We start from the raw sequence: 19,218 nt of genomic DNA on the forward strand, positions 1-19,218 counted from the left end.
GGCGGGGCTGGGGGAGACTGACCATGGGGGGGCGGGGCTGGGGGAGGCTGACCGTGGGGAGGGGGCGGGGCTGGGGGAGGCCGACCATGGGGGGGCGGGGCTGGGGGAGACTGACCATGGGGGGGCGGGGCTGGGGGAGGCTGACCGTGGGGAGGGGGCGGGGCTGGGGGAGGCCGACCATGGGGGGGGCGGGGCTGGGGAGACTGACCATGGGGGGGGCGGGGCTGGGGAGACTGACCATGGGGGGGGATGGGGCTGGGGGAGGCCGACCATGGGGGGGCGGGGCTGGGGGAGACTGACCATGGGGAGGGGGCGGGGCTGGGGGAGGCCGACCATGGGGGGGCGGGGCTGGGGGAGGCCGACCATGGGGGGGCGGGGCTGGGGAGACTGACCATGGGGGGGGCGGGGCTGGGGAGACTGACCATGGGGGGGGATGGGGCTGGGGGAGGCCGACCATGGGGGGGCGGGGCTGGGGGAGACTGACCATGGGGAGGGGGCGGGGCTGGGGGAGGCCGACCATGGGGGGGCGGGGCTGGGGGAGGCCGACCATGGGGGGGCGGGGCTGGGGGAGGCTGACCATGGGGGGGCGGGGCTGGGGGAGGCTGACCATGGGGGGGCGGGGCTGGGGGAGACTGACCATGGTGGGGGATGGGGCTGGGGGAGGCTGACCATGGGGAGGGGGCGGGGCTGGGGGAGGCCGACCATGGGGGGGGCGGGGCTGGGGGAGGCCGACCATGGCGGGGGCGGGGCTGGGGGAGACTGACCATGGGAGGGGGCTGGGGGAGGCTGACCATGGGGGGACGGGGCTGGGGGAGGCTGACCATGGGGAGGGGGCGGGGCTGGGGGAGGCTGACCGTGGGGAGGGGGCGGGGCTGGGGGAGGCTGACCGTGGGGAGGGGGCGGGGCTGGGGGAGGCCGACCATGGGGGGGGCGGGGCTGGGGGAGGCCGACCATGGGGGGGGCGGGGCTGGGGGAGGCTGACCATAGGGGGGGGCGGGGCTGGGGGAGGCTGACCATGGGGGGGCGGGGCTGGGGGAGGCTGACCATGGGGGGGTGTGGGGCTGGGGAGACTGACCATGGGGGGGGATGGGGCTGGGGAGACTGACCATGGGGGGGGATGGGGCTGGGGGAGGCCGACCATGGGGGGGCGGGGCTGGGGGAGACTGACCGTGGGGAGGGGGCGGGGCTGGGGGAGGCCGACCATGGGGGGGGCGGGGCTGGGGGAGACTGACCATGGGGGGGCGGGGCTGGGGGAGGCTGACCATGGGGGGGGATGGGGCTGGGGAGACTGACCATGGGGGGGGCGGGGCTGGGGGAGGCTGACCATGGGGGGGGCGGGGCTGGGGGAGGCTGACCATGGGGGGGGATGGGGCTGGGGGAGGCTGACCATGGGGGGGGATGGGGCTGGGGGAGGCCGACCATGGGGGGGGCGGGGCTGGGGGAGACTGACCATGGGGGGGCGGGGCTGGGGGAGGCTGACCATGGGGGGGGCGGGGCTGGGGGAGGCCGACCATGGGGGGGGGCGGGGCTGGGGAGACTGACCATGGGGGGGCGGGGCTGGGGGAGGCTGACCATGGGGGGGGATGGGGCTGGGGAGACTGACCATGGGGGGGGATGGGGCTGGGGGAGGCCGACCATGGGGGGGGCGGGGCTGGGGGAGACTGACCATGGGGGGGCGGGGCTGGGGGAGGCTGACCATGGGGGGGGCGGGGCTGGGGGAGGCCGACCATGGGGGCGGGCCTGGGGTGCGGGGTGGCCACGGTCCCCTCCCTGAGGGGGTAAAATGTGAGCTGGGGACGCTGCTGAGATTTAGGTCCCGGGCAGGGATGTGGGCACCCAGGGGACAGCTGCTCTAAGGTGACTCACCCACTCTCCCCGCCCCAGGGCCCCTGCCTCCTCCTCCCGCCCGGGGTGGGGGTCAGTGGAGGTGGGAGGGGGTGCCCACCCCTGGCCGGCAGCGCTGGTTACCTTACATGCTACCCGGTGGGGGCAGAACTTCCCGAAGCCCAGCGGGGGCTGGATCCTCCTCAGCAGGGTCACGACGTCCAGGTGCTTGATTCTGCCCCTGCAGGGGGACACCAGCCCTGTGCACCGGGCAGCCCCGGACCTCCCTCCCTGCTTGGAGAAGGGCCCCGGGGAGGCAGCCAGGAGACCGGGCGCCTCCTGCCTTCCAGCCCTGTGTGGGCAGCGGAAGCTGTTTCCTTTCTGAAGCAGGAACAATGTTCGAATTCACCACTGCCCAGCACACAGAATGGGCTCTCTGTTGGCAGGGGTGGGTGGGGGCGGCAGGTGAGAAGAGGCCAGTGTCCCTTCAGATACAGAATCTCCAGGGCTGGGATCCAGACCTCATTTTTCCCACGGGGGAGCCTTCCTTGGGCTCTAGTCAAGCTGTCTGGGGGCTCGTGGGTTGTATTAACAGAAGCAGAGGGTGTGGATCAGGGAAGGTAAAGCCCACTCGCAGAGACGGGTGGGGACGGCAGTGCTGTCACAGGCTAACTAACGCGTCCCGGTTGGCACAGCGCCTGACACCTGGGAAGTCATCACCCGTGAGCAGGCGGCCTTCCTGGCAAGAGCGTAAGGCAGCCAGCCTCCCCAGAGTTCAAGTGCACTCGAGGCCCGGAGGCCAGGTTACCCCAGCAGACCCTGGTCCGGTCAGTGTCGGGCGAGGCCGGGGCCTGCACTCTCCTCAACCTCAGCTGCTTGCCCAGTGCCCACATCCTGAGCAGTGGGCCTAGAATGCCTGGGGAGGTAGTGAGCTCTCTGCCCCTAGAAGTGTCCAAGCGAAGCTGGACGACCATCTCCCAGCGAAGAGCAGGGGGCTTCTGCCCCGGGGGCGGTGGGTTCCCTCCTAACCCGGAGAGACTCCACTTCTCTGCTCCGGGGCCTTGGGTGGCAAAGGGAGGGAAAGTCCGCTCCTTCCTGTTGGACTGGAGGGTGGCCCGCTGTCAGATGCCAGGCTGGGTGGGGGACCTAAATCTCCCACTAGAATCGGAGGAGTTGGTGGAGGGACGGTCCAGCCCCAGGCAGGCAGCCTGAACTCACGTAGCCTCCGGGTCGTACTCCGCCCAGATGGCCTTGAACTCGTCCAGGTGATGAGGGCCCAGGATGGACCAGTCCCGTGTGAGGTAGTCAAAGTTGTCCATGATGACGGCCACGAAGAGGTTGATGATCTGTGGGAGGAGAGCAGAGGGGTCCCTGCACGGAAAGGCAGGTGGCACGGTGATGGGCTGCGGGTGTCCACAGGGCCTGGGGGTGTCCACGGGGCCTGGGGGTGTCCACGGGGTTTGGGGGTGTCCACGGGGCCTGCAGGTGTCCATGGGGCCTGGGGGTGTCCACGGGGCCTGGGGGTGTCCATGGGGCCTGGGTCCATAGCTTCTCCGGGGGGCCCTGTCTCCCAGCCCTTCTGGCAATTGCGTCCCGCACATGAGCAGCCTCTGTCACTGCTCAGGTCCAGGAGGTGTCCTCTGCCAGGGCTCCAGGGACTCATGCTTTAAGTCCCAACCTCAGCCTCTCGCCTTCACCCCCGAGGGACGCTGGTCCCCCCTGGACACTGCCCCTGGCTGTTCTCGCCTGTTCTGTATCACTGGGTGTGCCTCTGAAATGCAAGCTTTGTTGCACATGGACCCCTGGCTCCCGGGGGTGTCTTCAGGGCCAGGACAGTGTCCTATTCAGGTTCACATTTCTGTCCTCTGCCCTGAGCTCAGGGAACGTGAGATACTCAAACTGTTTTAATAAACATAGGAAAGAAAAAAAGCGAGGGTCCGGGGCTGCGGGGCGCTCTGCCCCCTGTGTGGGAGACGGTGCCCTGAAGCCGCAAAGCCGTCTGTTCTCTGCTCCAGGCCCCTGCGATGGCTCTGCCTCCAGACTCTCAGCCTCTCAGGGGCGGCAAGCTTTTCTTCCAAGGAAAGAGAGAGGGGCAGATGGCTTTGCTCTCTATTTTAGGAAGTAAAATAGAAGCCTCTGTTTTAATGCAGAGTCTCAGTAAATTCTTTTGGTTTTTTGATTACTAATTGCTAATGACAACAACAAAAAGGTAAAACCTTTGAACAACTCCTCTGGAGCCTGAGAATCACACCTAGGAAAAGAAGCCACACCCAGACTGACCACAGCAGGGACGCCAGCCGGAGCCCCGTCTGTCTCCTGTGTCCCTGAGCTGCGTCCCTGGAGGGGCAGAGGCGGCCGGGGCGGGGCGTGGGGCTCCCCCCGGGCTCGGCGCGTCCCGCCTGCCTCCGGGCCCTCACCAGGAAGGCGCACAGCATGTAGAAGCTGAGGAAGTAGTAGTAGGCGAAGTCCGTGCCGCAGGTGTGCTCCTCCCCGGGGGCGTAGTCCGACTCGGGGTCACAGAGCTGGCCGTAGCTGCAGGCCAGCAGGATCTCCTGCCACGCCTCGCCCGTGGCGCACCTGGAAGGCACATGTCCCCGCGCCTCTCACTCTGGGCCCCGGGGGAGGGAGCCCCAGCCCCGAGCGAGCAGGACGTTTGGGAGCAGGTTGGCGCCCCTCAGGACCTGGGGTCCCCGGGCTGCCCCTCTGCACTGAGGCTCCCGTGCTCTACACCACGTGGGGTGCCCCGGGCAGGGGCTAAACAGAAAGGGGGCTTTCTGGACGGGGCTGCAAAGTCAGTCCAGGACTCACGTCATCAGTGGGGCAGCAAGAGAGCTGACCCCGGAACATGGGGTCAGAGGTCGTCAAGGCCTCACTCTCCCTCCGAGGGACCTTTGGACCTCTGCCTCCCGCCTTGGTGCAACGAGGGTGGGGGACATGCAGGACCCCAGAGCACCATGGAGTGCTCGTCCCGGAGTGACTAAAACGGGGGCGTGGGCTGTCCAGGGTGAGCATCGAGAAGGACAGCAAAGCCTTGGCCCTTCTGAGTGAGCGCAGGGCCCACGTGTAGGAAGCCAGCTGGCCTCCCATGGACTGGGGGAGGGGGCAGCGGGGAGGGGGCCTCCTGCCTGAAGAGCAGCAGCACCGCCTGGGGGAAGGTCTGGAAGTTGTTGTTGCGGTTGATCTGGGTCCCGTCCACCAAGGCGATCTTCCCGAACATCTGCAGGCCACGAAGGGCTGGACTGTGGACCTGGACAGGTCTCCCACTGTCCCCAGCTCCCCCAATACCCTCCACCTCAGGTCACACAAACCGGGCTGCAGCCGACCCCTGAGCAACGCCAGGGTATAAGTCTACAGTCAGCCCCCTGCCCTGTACCCACGGTTCCACATCCATGGATTCAGCCAACCATGAATCCCATGGTGCCCTAGTACATGTTCCCTGAAAAATCCACGGATATATGGACACCCAAAGTTCAAACCTGCCTTGTTCAAGGCTCACTTGTGTTTCCAAGGTTGGTGAAGTTTTCCCCCTCAAGCCAAATAAATCTGGGAGGGGGGACAGTGTTCCTAACCAAGAGCTGACTTAGAGTCTCAATGCAGGGTGCTCCAGGAGAGGGTAGCCGAGACCACCAGAGCCTCCAACAGGGGCCTTGGAGAGCAGCTCCGGCCTTGTCCATCTGCCCGCAAACTTCCCCTGGGCTGCCTCCTCCTGACTGATGCTGGCCCGTCTGGGAACCACCTCCTCCTCTGGGGCTGTGGCCAAGCCCTGGGCTGCCAGGATGCAGGAGGCAGGCTGGGTGAGGGTCCAGGCTGCAGGCCGGCGGCCTCCCGGGGCCCCTCGGGCCCCTCACCTGCATGCCGATGACCGCGTAGATGAAGAAGAGCATGACGATGAGCAGGGCCACGTAGGGCAGGGCCTGCGGGCGAGGACGGCGGCTCAGGGTGCAGGGCTCCACCGTGCGCCCGGCTCGCGGCCCTGCCTTAGCTCACCGGGGCCCCGAGGCCCACGGGCCGCACCCAGGGTGGCCCCGACGTCCCCGCAACCCCTCCCCTGCGGATACAGTCCGGCGGGTGGGCGGGGTCCCATGGGTGCGGTCCCCGGGTGGGCGGGTTCCCGGGGTGGGCGGAGTCCTGTGGGTGAGTGGGGTCCCTGGGTGGGTGTTGTCCGTGGGTGGACCGGGTTCCATGGTGGGCAGGGTCCCGGGGTGCGATGCGTGGGTGTGGTCCCGTGTGGGCGGGGTCCCGTGTGGGCGGGGTCCCGGGTGGCCGGGATTGCATACCTGGAAGGACTTGATGAAGGTCCAGAGCAGCGTGCGCACGCCCTCTGCGCGGCTCAGCAGCTTGATCAGCCTCATGACGCGGAACAGGCGGAAGAAGGCGCTGGAGATGCGGGCGCTCTCATCGGGGTCCTGCGGGGCGCAGCCCCAGGGTCAGTCTGGGGCCGGGGGCGGGCGGGGAGAGGGCAGGCAGGCGGGGAGGGCAGTGTGTGCGGGACGTGTCGCGGTGGAGGTCTTCCAGCCCACCCCTTGGGGCCTGCTGGGCCCTCGCGGGGCCCGGGGCCCTAGGCTTGCTCAGCCGAGGCGGGGTGGGCGGGGCGCCAAGCGGTGAGCTGGGCGGACAGGCATTCCGTCCGCCCTGGGGGAGGCAGCGGCCAGGCCCCGTACCTGCCCTCTGTCCTGCCTCGTGTCACCTCCTCCCCAAGCTGCCACTCAGCCGAGGACCCCGGCAGCGCTCCCGCCCCTCCCCAGGGCCCCCCCAGCGCAGAGTCTCCCAGAAGCTCAGCTGCGCTGTGGCCATCGATTCGATGGCCACTCCACGCCCACCCTGCCCCGCACGTGGCTGTCCCAAGCCGGAAGGCCCTGTGCCCCTGAGACGCTGGGTGAATGGCCAGGGAGACCCCTGCCTGGCCTTTGGAGTCCCCACAAGCCTGGTGCTGGAGACCCGTCACTGAGGTTCTCTGCCATCCAGTCCCCTCTGGATGCTCCCGCCAGCACACAGCCCCACTTCCCACCGCACCCATGCACACTCTGGTGGCACAGAGTCTCCGCCCACCCCCAACCGGACCCTCGGGGGCCTGCTCGGGGCAGGGGCCTGAGTGCGTCCGCCCCATGCAGTCCAGCGGCCAGGCCCGGGCATGCAAGCTGCAGGGCAGAGCTGGCGGGCGAGCTGGGCAGGCTCATGCAGCCTGGAATTACAACGTTCCCGCAGCCGCCACCCAGGCAATACAGTCCCCCGCTGGAGGCCAGGAAAGTCTGTGGAGAGAGAGGGGGAGGGGAGAGAGGAGGGACACGGTGGGAGGGAGGTGAGGCGTCAGAGGACAGACCGCGGAGAGTTACAGAGAGAACAGGGCGGCGAGGCGGCGGGTGAGCACCCCCGGTGGCTGCCTGTTAGGGGCTGGGTGGGCGGGGGTGAGGAGGAAGCTTGGGGACGGTGAGGCGACAGGCCGGGGCCGGGGAGCAAGAAGAGGAGGGAAGACGGAACACAGGCAGCTCCCCTCGCCTCCAAGATGCAGCCTGTGCGTCTGGGGTTTGTGGAGCCGGGGCTGTGTGTGTGAGGGCATGGAGGAGAGCCCTGCTCACGGTTGCAGGAGAAGCCAGGGGTGCTGGCCCCCACGGGGGGTCCCATGCTCCAGGCAAAGGCCTGGGAGAGTCTGAGAACCCCTGCCTGGGAGCAGGACCAAGGCTTCCACCTCAGGGGCCCGCCTCCCAGACGGGCTGGGCTGTGTGGGGAGCAGGACCAAGGCTTCCATCTCAGGGGCCAGCCTCCCAGACCAGCTGGGCTGTGGGCCAGCCTTTTCTCCTGTCTACTCTGAGCTCCTCCCTGGGGCCACATTTCCAGAGAAGCCCTGTTTCTGGAGCCCTGGGATGGGGAATCATGGTTTTATCTTTAATAATTTGGGAGACTGGTTCCCTGGGCAGCTTTCTCCTGGACCAAGGGTTCTCAGCCAAGGCGGCACATCAGAATCGCACAGAGAACTTAAAAAAATATGCACCTTTGCTGGGTCCCCACCTGGCTGATTAAGTCAGCTCCTAGGGACTGGGTCTGGCTTCCAAGGTGTTGCACCCAGGTGATTTAAGACCCCAGTGATGACAAGCCATGTGCCAGACCTGTGCTGCTGACGGGGTGCCCGCAGCCACATGTGGCCATTTGGATTATGGTGAAAATGACACAGATGTAGATATTCACGTCCCCGGCTGCACTGGCCACATTTCACATGACCAGCAGGCACCTGTGGCTAGTGGCTGCCGCCACGGACAGAGCAGAGCCCTCCTGGCAGAAAGCGCTAACAGACGTTGCCGCCCTCCTGCTCTCTGGATTATACAGCAGGAATGTAAGTCAGCATTTTAATTTAAAGTCTTAACATGACTTTAAGCAGACAGGCCTGGTGACGGACATCTGCTGTCCCTAAAAATCTCACGGTGACCAACGACACCCTTGGCCTTCCTGCACGGAAGAAAGGGCTCCACCTGACCCCAACACCCCCCACCCCCCACATGGACCTCAAGCTCCAAGAAGTGATTGATTGTCATTCAGGCCAAGATTGAGCCAGCAAGAGGTGCTGCCCCAAACTCTGGGCCCACGGGGGCTACTTCCTAGGAAGGCCTGAGCGTGAAGAAGACGTACACACAGGCCCCGGGTCGCCCTGGTCTGCCGCCTCGGCCCCGCCCCCTCCAGCCGGGAGTGCCTAAAGTGTGTCCCGCGTGTGGGGTGAACTGGACCCCAGGCCAGGCCTGCCCCCCACCACCGAAGGCGCCGCTCTCTGCCAGGTTCCTCCCTTGCAGACTCCAGACTTGTCCTGGCTGCCCCTCCCCCCAGCCCCGCATCCCGCCCCCCCCACCCACGAGGGCCAGCCCCGAGCTGGCAGGGCTGCGGTGCTCATTGGTGGGCCGTGGTGCGCGCTGGCTTGGGGGCTGGTCCTCTCCTGGACCCCTGCAGTCACCTTGCCACGGCCACCCACGTCCCAGGCGGGACGCTCTTCCCCACGCGGTCTGGGGGAGGCGGCCTTGTGACCCCAGCCTCGGGCTCCGGGATGCCCTTCCTGTCCCCTGCTCCCCACCTTCACCCGCAGCCTCCCCAGCTTCAGGTCCTCGGCGAGGCCGCCCTGCATCTGTCACCCCCACAGCCCACGGCCTGGGTGCTCCCTGGCCACAGCCCGGAGGCCCTGCTGGCTGGATGCCTGGGAACCTCCACTCCCTGGGCTCCAGCCGTCCCCTCCCTTCATTCATGGGGCGGCTGCCACGTGCTGGGGGCAGAGACCCGTGTTTCCCGGCCTCTGTTTCCAATGACGCACGACCTACCCCCCACACGCAGGGCAGCTCCCGAGCCCCGAGCCCCAGCACAGAATCATGGAGGTGCCTACCCCCACCCCCGCCCGTGTCCTTGACGCCTTCCTTCCCGTGGGCCTGGGCAGCACTCAACTCATCCCGCTGCCCACGGGCCCACGGGACTCACGTCCCCCTCCTGCTTGGGGGACCAGGTTCCCAGAGCCAGCGTTGCCCCGGGACCCCAGGGCTCCCGCCCTCTCACCCAAGGACGTGGCTCCTGCGGTCGCCGCCCCCCCCCCACAGCCTGACTCTCCCCTGAGCCCAGGATGCGCTGTAATCTCTCCCGTTTTCTAAAGAAGCTCTCCTTGGCTGCACACTCTCTCCAACTTTCAGGCTCTTTCTCTTTGTAGGAAAAAGAGAGACCCGTCCAGGCCCGCAGCCTGCTCTGCCTCTCACCTGTCCCGACCCCCGACGGGCGTCCTTCCCCGGGAGGCCGTAGGGCAGGGCTCCTGGAGGAGCGCCACCATCCAGCCCCCGGACCTTCGCCCTTCAGACGCCCTGCTCTCTGCCGCTTGCCTCACTCCCTCCCACGACTCTAAATGCCAACTCCTTCCTAGAGTCTCCGACTTAGTGCCCCAGCCTGAGCAGCCTCTGCGCTCCAGGCCCGTGAATCCAAGCCAGCTCCATGTCGCCCCGCAAGCATCCTGAGCTGTCACGCCCCGAACAGGACTGTTGGTTCCTGCCCTCCTCCCACTCCTCCTGGAGCTTCCACGTCTCAGAAAACAGAAGCTCAGTTTCTTGGGCAAGATCCTTGCAGTCACGGTTGATTACTTTTCCTCCCCGCCTAAATCAAGTTCATCAACAAATGCTGTCAGCTCAATGCTCCAAGCAGATCCAGCTGCTGGTCACCTGGCCCCTCCACAGCTCACCCGCCACCCCTCGTTGGGTGCTCGGGGTGCCTCCTGACCGCTCCCCTGGGTGACCCCCAGTGTTCCCTGCACCTTGCTGTCAGCGCAGCATCCAAAGGGGCCTCTGAGAACCAAAGTCAGACCAGGTGTAAGCGCCTCCAGGGGCTCTCATCCCCCCAGAACAAAATCTCGGACTGTAACAAAGAACTGATTACCAAATTGTGGAAGATTCTTCAAGAGATGGGAATACCAGACCACCTTACCTGAGAAGTCTGTATGCAGGTCAAGAAACAACAGTTAGAACCGGACACGGAACAACAGACTGGTTCCAAATAGGGAAAGGAGTACGTCAAGGCTGAATATTGTCACCCTGCTTATTTAACTTCTATGCAGAGTACATCATGAGAAACGCTGGACTGGAAGGAGCACAATCTGGAATCAAGACTGCCAGGAGAAATACCAATAACCTCAGATATGCAGATGACACCACCCTTATGGCAGAAAGAGAAGAACTAAAGAGTCTCTTGATGAAAGTGAAAGAGGAGAGTGAAAAAGTTGGCTTAAAACTCAACATTCAAAAAATGAAGATCATGGCATCCAGTCCCATCACTTCATGGCAAACAGATGGGGAAACAATGGAAACAGTGACAGACGTTATTTTCCTGGGCTCCAAAATCACTGCAGATGGTGACTGTGGCCATAAAATTGAAAGACACTGGCTCCTCGGAAGAAAAGCTACAACCAACATAGACAGCATATTAAAAAGCAGACATTACTTTGCCGACAAAGGTCCGTCTAGTCAAAGCTATGGTTTTTCCAGTAGTCATGTATGGATGTGAGAGTTGGATTATAACGAAAGCTGAGGGTGGAAGAATTGATGCTTTTAAACTGTGGTGTTGGAGAAGACTCTTGAGAGTTCCTTGGACTGCAAGGAGATCCAACCAGTCCATCCTAAAGGAAATCAGTCCTGAATATTCATTGGAAGGACTGAGGCTGAAGCTGAAACTCCAGTACTTTGGCCACCTGATGTGAAGAACTGACTGATTGGAAAAGACCCTGATGCTGGGAAAGATTGAGGGCAGGAGGAGAAGGGGATGACAGAGGATGAGACGGTCGGATGGCATCACCGACTCAATGGACATGAACTTGGGCAAGCTCCAGGAGACAGTGAAGGACAGGGAAGTCTGGCGTGCTGCAGTCCATGGTGTTGCAAAGAATCGGACACGACTGAGCGACTGAACTGAATAAAGGACCTGTCCAGCCCCGGCCCTGTGTCTGAGCTCAGCTCCCCGCCCTCGGCCTCAGCCCACACCCTCCTAGCTCCCCCGTACCACAGGGTCGTGCACTGCCCCCTCCACCCACCCATGCCTCCTGCAGGGCTGGACTGGGGCCAGCCGACACCACCTCCCGCCCCTTCACTGGCCACACCTGCCACGTGCTGGGTTGGCTTTCACTGCCCGTCTGCCCTGGTGCCCTGTTCGTTGCTGTATCTCCAGCCCACGTGGGGCACGAGGAGAGTGTCTGAGGAGGAGAGGACCGCTTCCCTGACTGCACCTGCTCTCAGCCATCTCACCTCCGGCCCTCGCCTCCAGACTCACTTTTTAGAAGTGCAGCTTTGATCCTTCCACCGCCCTGCTCAGAGACCCCCAGTGGCCCCCCCACTGCCAGGGACACAGGTTCGAGCCCCCCACGTGCCTCTCCCGCAGTCCCCCCACCCCTGCACGCTTGCCTGCTTCTACCGAGCTGAGCTCTCCACACCCTGGACCTTCTGTCTATTGATCTACCTCCTGCAGCCACCCTGTGGCTTGTCCCCGCCCCACCTTCCTTTACTGACAGTCCCCTCACGTGTCACCACATCCACGAAGCCTTCCTGACCACCCCACCCGGAAAGGACGTCTCCTGTTCACTGTGGCACGTGCCGTGGGCCGCCTGGCGCCCCCGTGCCTGGACTCGGAAGTGTCTGCTCTGCAGGACGTGTGGCCTCGGGTGCCGGACTGCACACCAGTGGGTGCCCCACCAGGGTCTGTGGCCTCAGCCCCGCCCCAGCAATGGCTCCACCCGCCCGGTACTCACGTCGATCTCACTGAGGATGACGTCGATGATGCTGCCAATGACAATCAGGAAGTCAAACACGTTCCAGGGGTCCCCAAAATAGCCCTGGGGGAGGGGGTCTAAGGGTGAGCTGTGGAAGGAAGGAGCTCGGCGGCCCTGACCGAGGGATGCAGAATTGCTGGGAGAGGGCATGATGCCACGTCCCAGGGGCGCTGCAGGGCCCCTCCTCTGCCCCCTTCCCTCCAGAGCATAAAGCGGCCCAACGGGAAGGCAGCATGCCTGAGAGACTCAGGATTGGGGTCCTGTCCACACAGGGAAGCCTCCCCGCCCGACCCCCTGAAACCCAGTCTGGGGCTTGCAGGCAGACCTGACGGGGTGGGGGAGGGCAGCGTGGACTTGGGGACCAGGACACTCCTGGCCCTGGGGCTGCCGCTCAGACGCTCAGCGACCGAAGGGACCGGCACATACTGCCCACTCCTGCGGCCAGAACTGAGTGGCCGGCCAACTCTGAGTGCCCGAGGGGCTGCCTGGGAGGACGAGGCTGTGGGGGGCTCCATGGGAAGGCCCCCCAACACCAGCCACATGTGCTCGCCTCTCCCCAGAGCCCAGGACTCACCCTGGCCTTGAACGCCATGAGCTTGAGGACCATCTCCAGCGTGAAGATGATGGTGAAGGCCACGTTGAGGATGTCGGAGATGTGGTTCATTTGCTCCGACTGGTTGTAGTGCTGTGGGCGGCACAAGGAGGCGCTGGGCAGCGCCCCAGAGCCCCGACTTCTTCCCCAGCCCTGCTCCGCGGAAGCCTGCTCCGGCCACGTCCGGAATCCCACCAGGCCTGATGGCCATGCCCTCTCCCCGGAAGGACGGTGAGGGGAGGAGAGGGGGGCCCAGCCGCAGTCCCATGAGCAGGTTACCCACACACATCTGTTCTGGGAGGCCAGGGGGGGGGCTCTGTGGCCAGCTCCCCGGAGCCGCCTGGGTGTAGGACCAGGAGGCAAGCCCCCTGGTTCTAGGCTGGGACGACCACCACCACCCGTGGGTGGCGCCTGCGATCAGCTGTACCTGCCAGCTGGCCCCCGGGGACACGGAGGCAGCCCGGAGCAGCGCCCTCAACCCCCTCGAGTCTCCCCGCAACCCTCCTAAGATCAGCATTTCCCAGGACTCTCTCACCCTTTTAAAAATAAAGTTGACAGAAGCTCACTTCTTACCCGAGACCTTCCCAGGCAGCAGAGGCTCTGGCACTGCCCCCGCCCCAGCCCCCCACTCCTGGCCGGGCTGCTGGATCCATTGCTGCCTCGGGCCCCCACATGAGCCCAGCTCCTCCGCTCTGGGCCCCCAGCTTGGGACTTCCTTTCCAGACCCAGCCCACCCGGCAGCCTGTGGTCTCTGGGAGCGTGTGTGACTCCTGGCCCAGGGGCCTGCTGTGCGATTCTATTGGTTCACGGGCGTAAGGGATCAGATGCTTAATTAAGGCTTGATAACCATGCTGCTTGAGGGGCTTCCCTGGCAGCAAAGAACCCACCTGCCAATGCAGGAGACCCGGGTTCGACCCCTGGGAGGGGAAGATCCCCTGGAGGAGGGCATGGCAACCCACTCCAGTACTCTTGCCTGGAGAAGCCCATGGACGGAGGAGCCTGGCGGGCCACAGTCCACGGGGTCACAGAGAGTCGGACACGCCTGAGGGACTGAGCACGCAGTGACGCTGCTGACTGTGACTGTGCTCAGGTCTCCTCAGACACGTGCTCTGTGCATGTTAAACCCACTTTTCTTGGGACTGGAACCAAGAATCCAACTACCTCCACCACCCAGACGTGCAACAGCAGAAGGGAAACAGGGAAGGCACTTCGGGCTTCCCACACGGCCCACCCCCTGTGCGGCCAGCCCCGTCCCAGAGTGGGCGCCTGAATCACCGCCTTCAAACACCGCTGAGTGCCTGGCACCCGGGCCTGCGCCCCGCTCCCCTCTCTGCCCCGCGGGGCACCTCAGCACAACGCTTGGCACAGAGCGGGCCGTCCAGCCTGGAGCCCCCTCCCCCGGGCTGCCCAGGCCCCTCCCCCGGGGCCCTGGTCCCGACGGCCTCACCTGCATGCCCAGGCAGATGGTGTTGAGCATGATGAGGGCGAACATCAGGTACTCGAAGTAGGAGGAGGTGACGATGTACCACACCTTGTACTGGTAGGGGTTCTTGGGGATGTAGCACCTCAGGGGGCGGGCCTTCAGGGCGTACTGCACGCACTGGCGCTGAGACGGGAGCATCGGCAGGTCAGCGCTGGGGCCCCGCCCACGCCACGCCCACGCCCACACCCACGCCCGCCCACGCCACGCCCACACCCACTCCCACGCCCCGCCCACGTGCACGCCCACGCCACGCCCACACCCACGCCCGCCCACACCCACGGCCACGCCCCGCCCACGCCACGCCCACACCCACGCCCGCCCACGCCACGCCCACACCCACTCCCCCGCCCCGCCCACGTGCACGCCCACGCCACGCCCACACCCACGGCCACGCCCGCGCACTCGCCACGCCCATACCCACGTGCACGCCCACGCTCCGCCCACGCCCACACCCACGTCCACGCCCACGCCCACGCCCACGCCCCGGGCCGGAGGGTCCCGCCCTCGGCAGACCAAGGGCAGCTGTGGCCTTTGCCGGGCTGTCCAGGGAAGGGTGCCCCCCAGGCTGTGGTTCCTCTGACGCCGAAAATGCCCATTTCTAGGGGCTCTGGGCATCACGACAGGTCCACAGGGGACCCCACCCGGCCACCGAGTGCTGCTCCGGGTGGGAGCTGGGTTGGGGGAGGGCCCTTGTCCCTGGCCCGAGCCTCAGCCCAGCGGCAGGGGCCCAGCACCTGGTTCTTGTCCAGCTCGCAGTTCTTATACTCAGTCTCCCCCTGCTCCTGGAAGGTGACAATGACGAAGCCCACGAAGATGTTCATCATGAAGAAGGCGATGAGGATGATGTAGATGATGAAGAAGATGGCCATCTCCACGCGGTGGTTGTACACGGGGCCCTTGTCCTCCTCGTAAGAGTCGATGGCCTTGTACAGAAGCCTGGGGTGGGCAGAAGACAGAGGCAGGCTGGACAGGCTAGGCTGAGGCCGAGCCCGGATAGGAAGGGCAGGCTCCGTCCCACCGGCCGTGGGGGAGAAGTTAGGACCCTGCCCGCAAAGGCTGCGGCCGATCCGGGAAGGGGCCTGCCTCCCGTCCTGCACGGGGTGCCGTGTCCCCCCAGTCACTCAGGGGGGCGCCCCCGTGGCCGGAGAGGCCCAGCCCTGCGTGACCCCGGTCAGGCTGTCCCTGGAGGGAGCCACCAGCACCCCATCCCGCACATATGCCGTGAGAGCCCCCACCACGCCCGGCTGGTACCAGGGGGCGGGTGGTTCCCGGGCCTCCCCCGGGTGTGGCCATGTCCCCAGGGTCCCCACTCACTCACTCAGGCCATCCCTCGAAGGTGGACACAGTGAAGAGGGACATCATGGCCGAAAGCACGTTGTCGAAGTGGAAGGCGTTGTGTACCCACTGGCGGGGACGCACCTCTATCTGTGTGGGGTCCCCATCCTTGTACACGTAGTAGTAGCCCCTGGGGTCAGGGGGCCAGGTCACCACACTGCACGTGGCTCCCCCACCATGTCGTCCCAGTCCTGGGCGGTGAGGTGGTCTGGACCCGGGACCCTTCCCAAGGTCACCCGAGGAAGGGGCCTCTGAGCCCGAGGGGCTCAGGCTCCCCAGTTCCCCAGTGGAGGGCCACCCTGCCCCGCACGAGGCACCCCCACCCCCGCACACCTGCATTCTTCCTCCGTCATCTTGGACAAGTCGTTGCAGCTGAAGAACTTCCCCTGCGTCCCGGAGGGAGGTAGGGAGACCGGTTGTCATGGAAACAGGGTGGAAAGATGGGGCGGCAGGGAGGAAGGAGGGTGGGATCTGGGTCTGTCTCTGCAGGGCGGCCTGGCCATGGGGCAGCACCCAGGACCGTCCGTCACACCCTGCTCCCCACCGGGCAGATGGCAGCGAGGCTGGGCACCGGCTCCTGGGTGATGGCGCTGCTGGCGCCCAGGCCGGCCCGAGGAAGGGAAGTGTGGGCACAGCCCCCGCCCCCTCTGCTGGGTCTCCCCATCACAGGGCAAGGACCAGACTGCCCTGCCTCCCCATGCCCTGCTCAGGCCCAGGGGACAGAGCCCAGCTGGGCCGGATGAGACCTCTTATCACCACGTGGCGCGGGGGTCCTGGCACGCCCACCCCCAGGGCTCAGTGGGTGGGCCCTGTGAGCCCCTCTGCAGATTTCAGCCCGAGCAGCTTCTCCTCTGATCTACCTCACACACTGGGCACCCACGGAAGGTTTCATCTGGGCAAAAGGGGGTGATTGCAGTCTGACTGTGGCTAAATTAAGTGTGAACCCGCAGATACTGCTCCGGGTCCCTCGAGGGCCAAGAGAGGGGACTGCCTTGGCCAGGGACACAGGACAAGCTGAAGGCCACACCCCGCCCTGTCACCACCTCCCCTGACATCTCAGAGCAGAAGGTGAGGGTGAGGCAGAGGACGCGGCTGCCCCTGGGCAGGTCTCCGGGCACTTGAAGCCAAACGGCCAGTCTAGCATGGAAGGCAGATGTGATACAGATGCACGAGACAAGCGTGTTACAGATGCGGCGTGCACACCACCCGCGCCTGCTGTTTGACTGCGATGTGGGCGAGCGGGAACCGGGGGTGGGTTGACAAGAGACTAAGGCACAGAGGGGGTGAGGGCGGAAGGGCAGCTGCTGCTTGTTCCTTCGGGAGTGAGTCTGGTGGGCTCCCATGCGGCGGCCCAGATGGTGCCAAGGTGAGCATGAGTCGGTCACATGGAAGACCCCGCCCTCAGGGGGGCCAGGGTCCCCAGTCTGCAGAGGCCAAGGCTGGGCAGGAGGGTGGGGCAGTCTGGCTGGAGCTGGGGATGGGCCGCGTGCAGCCTGCTGGGAGCACTGTTTTGAGATTAAGCTGTCAGTTCAGACGCCCCTCCCGCCCCTCCAGGACAGAAACCCATAGGACCTGGCCCCTAAATGTCCTCTGGGAGCCCCACCCTGACAGCTCTCCCCAAAGCCTGCCCCTGCCTGCAGGGACGACATGGTGGGGTTTGCTGCATGGCCCTCTTAAGCCTCGGCAGAGGCCTGGACTCAGAGAAATTGCTCCTGAAATGTTAGTTGAATCAATGAAGGATTGTAAAATGAAGCTATTGCCTGTCTAAGAATGATTGAGGTTATATAACCACCATTGAAAAGATAGTGCTTTGGGGGCGGGAGCAGAGGGTTCTGGAAGGACCAGGAAGGTCATGAATGTGGATGTGTCCTCGGGGTCCGTGTCTGTGTCCTGCATGTGATCTAAAAGCCAGAGGCATCCAGCAGTCAGCTCTTGAAGAGAAGCTGGACTGCAGGGCTGGCTGAGTCCCAGACGGGAGTGAATGGCTGAGTTCTCCCAGGAAACAGAACTGGAGGGAGCAGCTCCCAGATGGGACACAGCAGACCCCCACCCCCGCCCTGCAGAGGCTCCCGGTGGACACACCGGCGGGCACTCGTGTTGCAGACACATGGTGCGCGAGGGTTAGGCCCGGCCCTGTCCCCAAGGGTGGAGGGAGCAACAGCGGGGAGGATGCTGCTCAGGCCAGCAGACCGGGGCCTCGATCCGCAGACCCAGCGGGGCAGCCGGGGGCCACCCCTGAGGGTCCGCGCTCAGGCTCCTCACAGCACGCCTTGCACCTGTGCATTCGGGACACCCGCCCTCAAAGCGGCCTCCCTTTGCTTGGAGGGGACGTGGGCTGGCGAGCGCTGGGCCGGGGGCCGGCGGGGCTCACCTTGAAGAGCTGGACGCCGATGCAGGCGAACATGAACTGCAGGAGGGTGGTGACCAGGACGATGTTCCCGATGGTGCGGATGGCCACGAACACACACTGCACCACGTGCTGCGGGGGTGGGGGCCCTGGTCGGCACCTGCCCCCCTCGCCGCCCAGCCCAGCCCAGGGGCCCCCCGGTGCAAGCCTAGCTGCCTCCCAGCTTGTCAAGGACAGAAGGGGCTCACAGGGACAGAGTGCCCAGGCGCACCCCCATCCTCACTGAACAAAGGGGGCGGGCCGAGCCGGTGCTGTCTGGGCCGAGTCTGGAGTCAGGCTTGGGGTCCCCTCCCCCCGAGGGTCCCGCTGGGCCCCTCTCACCTTCAGGCCTTTCGCTCTGTTGATGGCCCGGAGCGGTCGGAGCACCCTCAGGACCCTCAGGATCTTCACCACGGAGATGGCGCTGGACCTGGGGGCGGCCTGCTCAGCCTCCCCGACCCCAGCTCCCTGCACCCCCGCCTGTCCGCCTGGCCCTCCCCTGGGGCTGCGTAGCGTATGTCCTGGGACAGAGGGGCCTCCCTCCCCGGGCTGCCTCCCTCCCGGCAGCCCACAGACCTGCCTTTCTGTCAGACAGGAGCTCCCCGGACGCGAGCGCCGTGTTCCCCACGCGGCTGGGGGCGACTGCCCTCTCTCCACATGCCCTCCCGGCCTCTCACACACTCTGCCCGCCGAGCCTTGTCACTCAGGCCAGTTGGTGCCAGCCCAAGGGACTCTGAACGCCATCCCCGGGGCAGCTCGGTGCCCACCAACCAACACGGGCGGCTGCCCCACTCACTCGAGCCCCATGGAGATGAGGGACACGGCCACCACCACCAGGTCCAGGATGTTGAAGTAGTTTCGGCAGAAGGAGCCCTTGTGCAGGAAGGCCCCGTAGGTGGTCATCTAGGAGCAGAGGTGACAAGCTGGGGGGGGTGGAGCCTGGGGACACGCCCCCTGGTGGGTGGGGCCTGGAGGTACGCCCCTAGTGGGGGCGGAGCCTGGGGACACTCCCCGGGTGGGAGGAGCCTGGGACACTCCCCCCTGGTGGGGGTGGAGCCTGGGCCACACCTCCCTGGTGGGGGGCTGGGACACTCCCCTGGGGGTGGAGCCTGGGGACTCTCCCCCCTGGTGGGGTGGAGCTTGAGGACACTCCCCCTGTTGGCGGGTGGCTGGGACACTCCCCCTGTTGGTGACGCCTGGGGACACACCGAGCTGAGTCCTCAGGGCACTGCCCCATCCTCAGCGCCCAGTTCTGGAAACTCAGGGACCTCTCTTGGGCAGCGAGGCCATGGGAGCCCTGGGTCTCCTTCTTACGGAAGCCCTGCCCTCTGCCC

The 19,218-nt window shown here is 65.5% G+C and overlaps 1 protein-coding gene across 2 annotated transcripts in view; it reads right to left on the bottom strand.

Annotated features, from left to right (window-relative positions):
- The window catches only part of CACNA1S (calcium voltage-gated channel subunit alpha1 S), a 57,943-nt gene that overhangs the window by 6,900 nt on the left and 31,825 nt on the right, over window positions 1-19,218 (bottom strand). The window contains exons 20-35 of one of the 2 annotated variants that reach the window (XM_065936344.1): window positions 18,681-18,787; window positions 18,227-18,314; window positions 17,870-17,977; window positions 15,832-15,884; window positions 15,482-15,628; window positions 14,898-15,099; window positions 14,128-14,286; window positions 12,663-12,773; window positions 12,068-12,151; window positions 7,020-7,073; window positions 6,102-6,230; window positions 5,673-5,738; window positions 4,950-5,041; window positions 4,242-4,401; window positions 3,043-3,170; window positions 1,969-2,065 (exon numbers count right to left, since the gene is read on the bottom strand). In XM_065936344.1, coding sequence (XP_065792416.1) covers window positions 1,969-2,065; window positions 3,043-3,170; window positions 4,242-4,401; window positions 4,950-5,041; window positions 5,673-5,738; window positions 6,102-6,230; window positions 7,020-7,073; window positions 12,068-12,151; window positions 12,663-12,773; window positions 14,128-14,286; window positions 14,898-15,099; window positions 15,482-15,628; window positions 15,832-15,884; window positions 17,870-17,977; window positions 18,227-18,314; window positions 18,681-18,787 — 1,785 coding nt within the window. Of the gene's footprint in view, window positions 1-1,968; window positions 2,066-3,042; window positions 3,171-4,241; window positions 4,402-4,949; window positions 5,042-5,672; window positions 5,739-6,101; window positions 6,231-7,016; window positions 7,074-12,067; window positions 12,152-12,662; window positions 12,774-14,127; window positions 14,287-14,897; window positions 15,100-15,481; window positions 15,629-15,831; window positions 15,885-17,869; window positions 17,978-18,226; window positions 18,315-18,680; window positions 18,788-19,218 lie in introns of both variants that reach the window. The other variant, XM_065936343.1, reaches the window with a different exon arrangement.

This window comes from Muntiacus reevesi, chromosome 5 (genome assembly GCF_963930625.1).
Source record: "Muntiacus reevesi chromosome 5, mMunRee1.1, whole genome shotgun sequence".
NCBI lineage: Eukaryota > Metazoa > Chordata > Mammalia > Artiodactyla > Cervidae > Muntiacus > Muntiacus reevesi.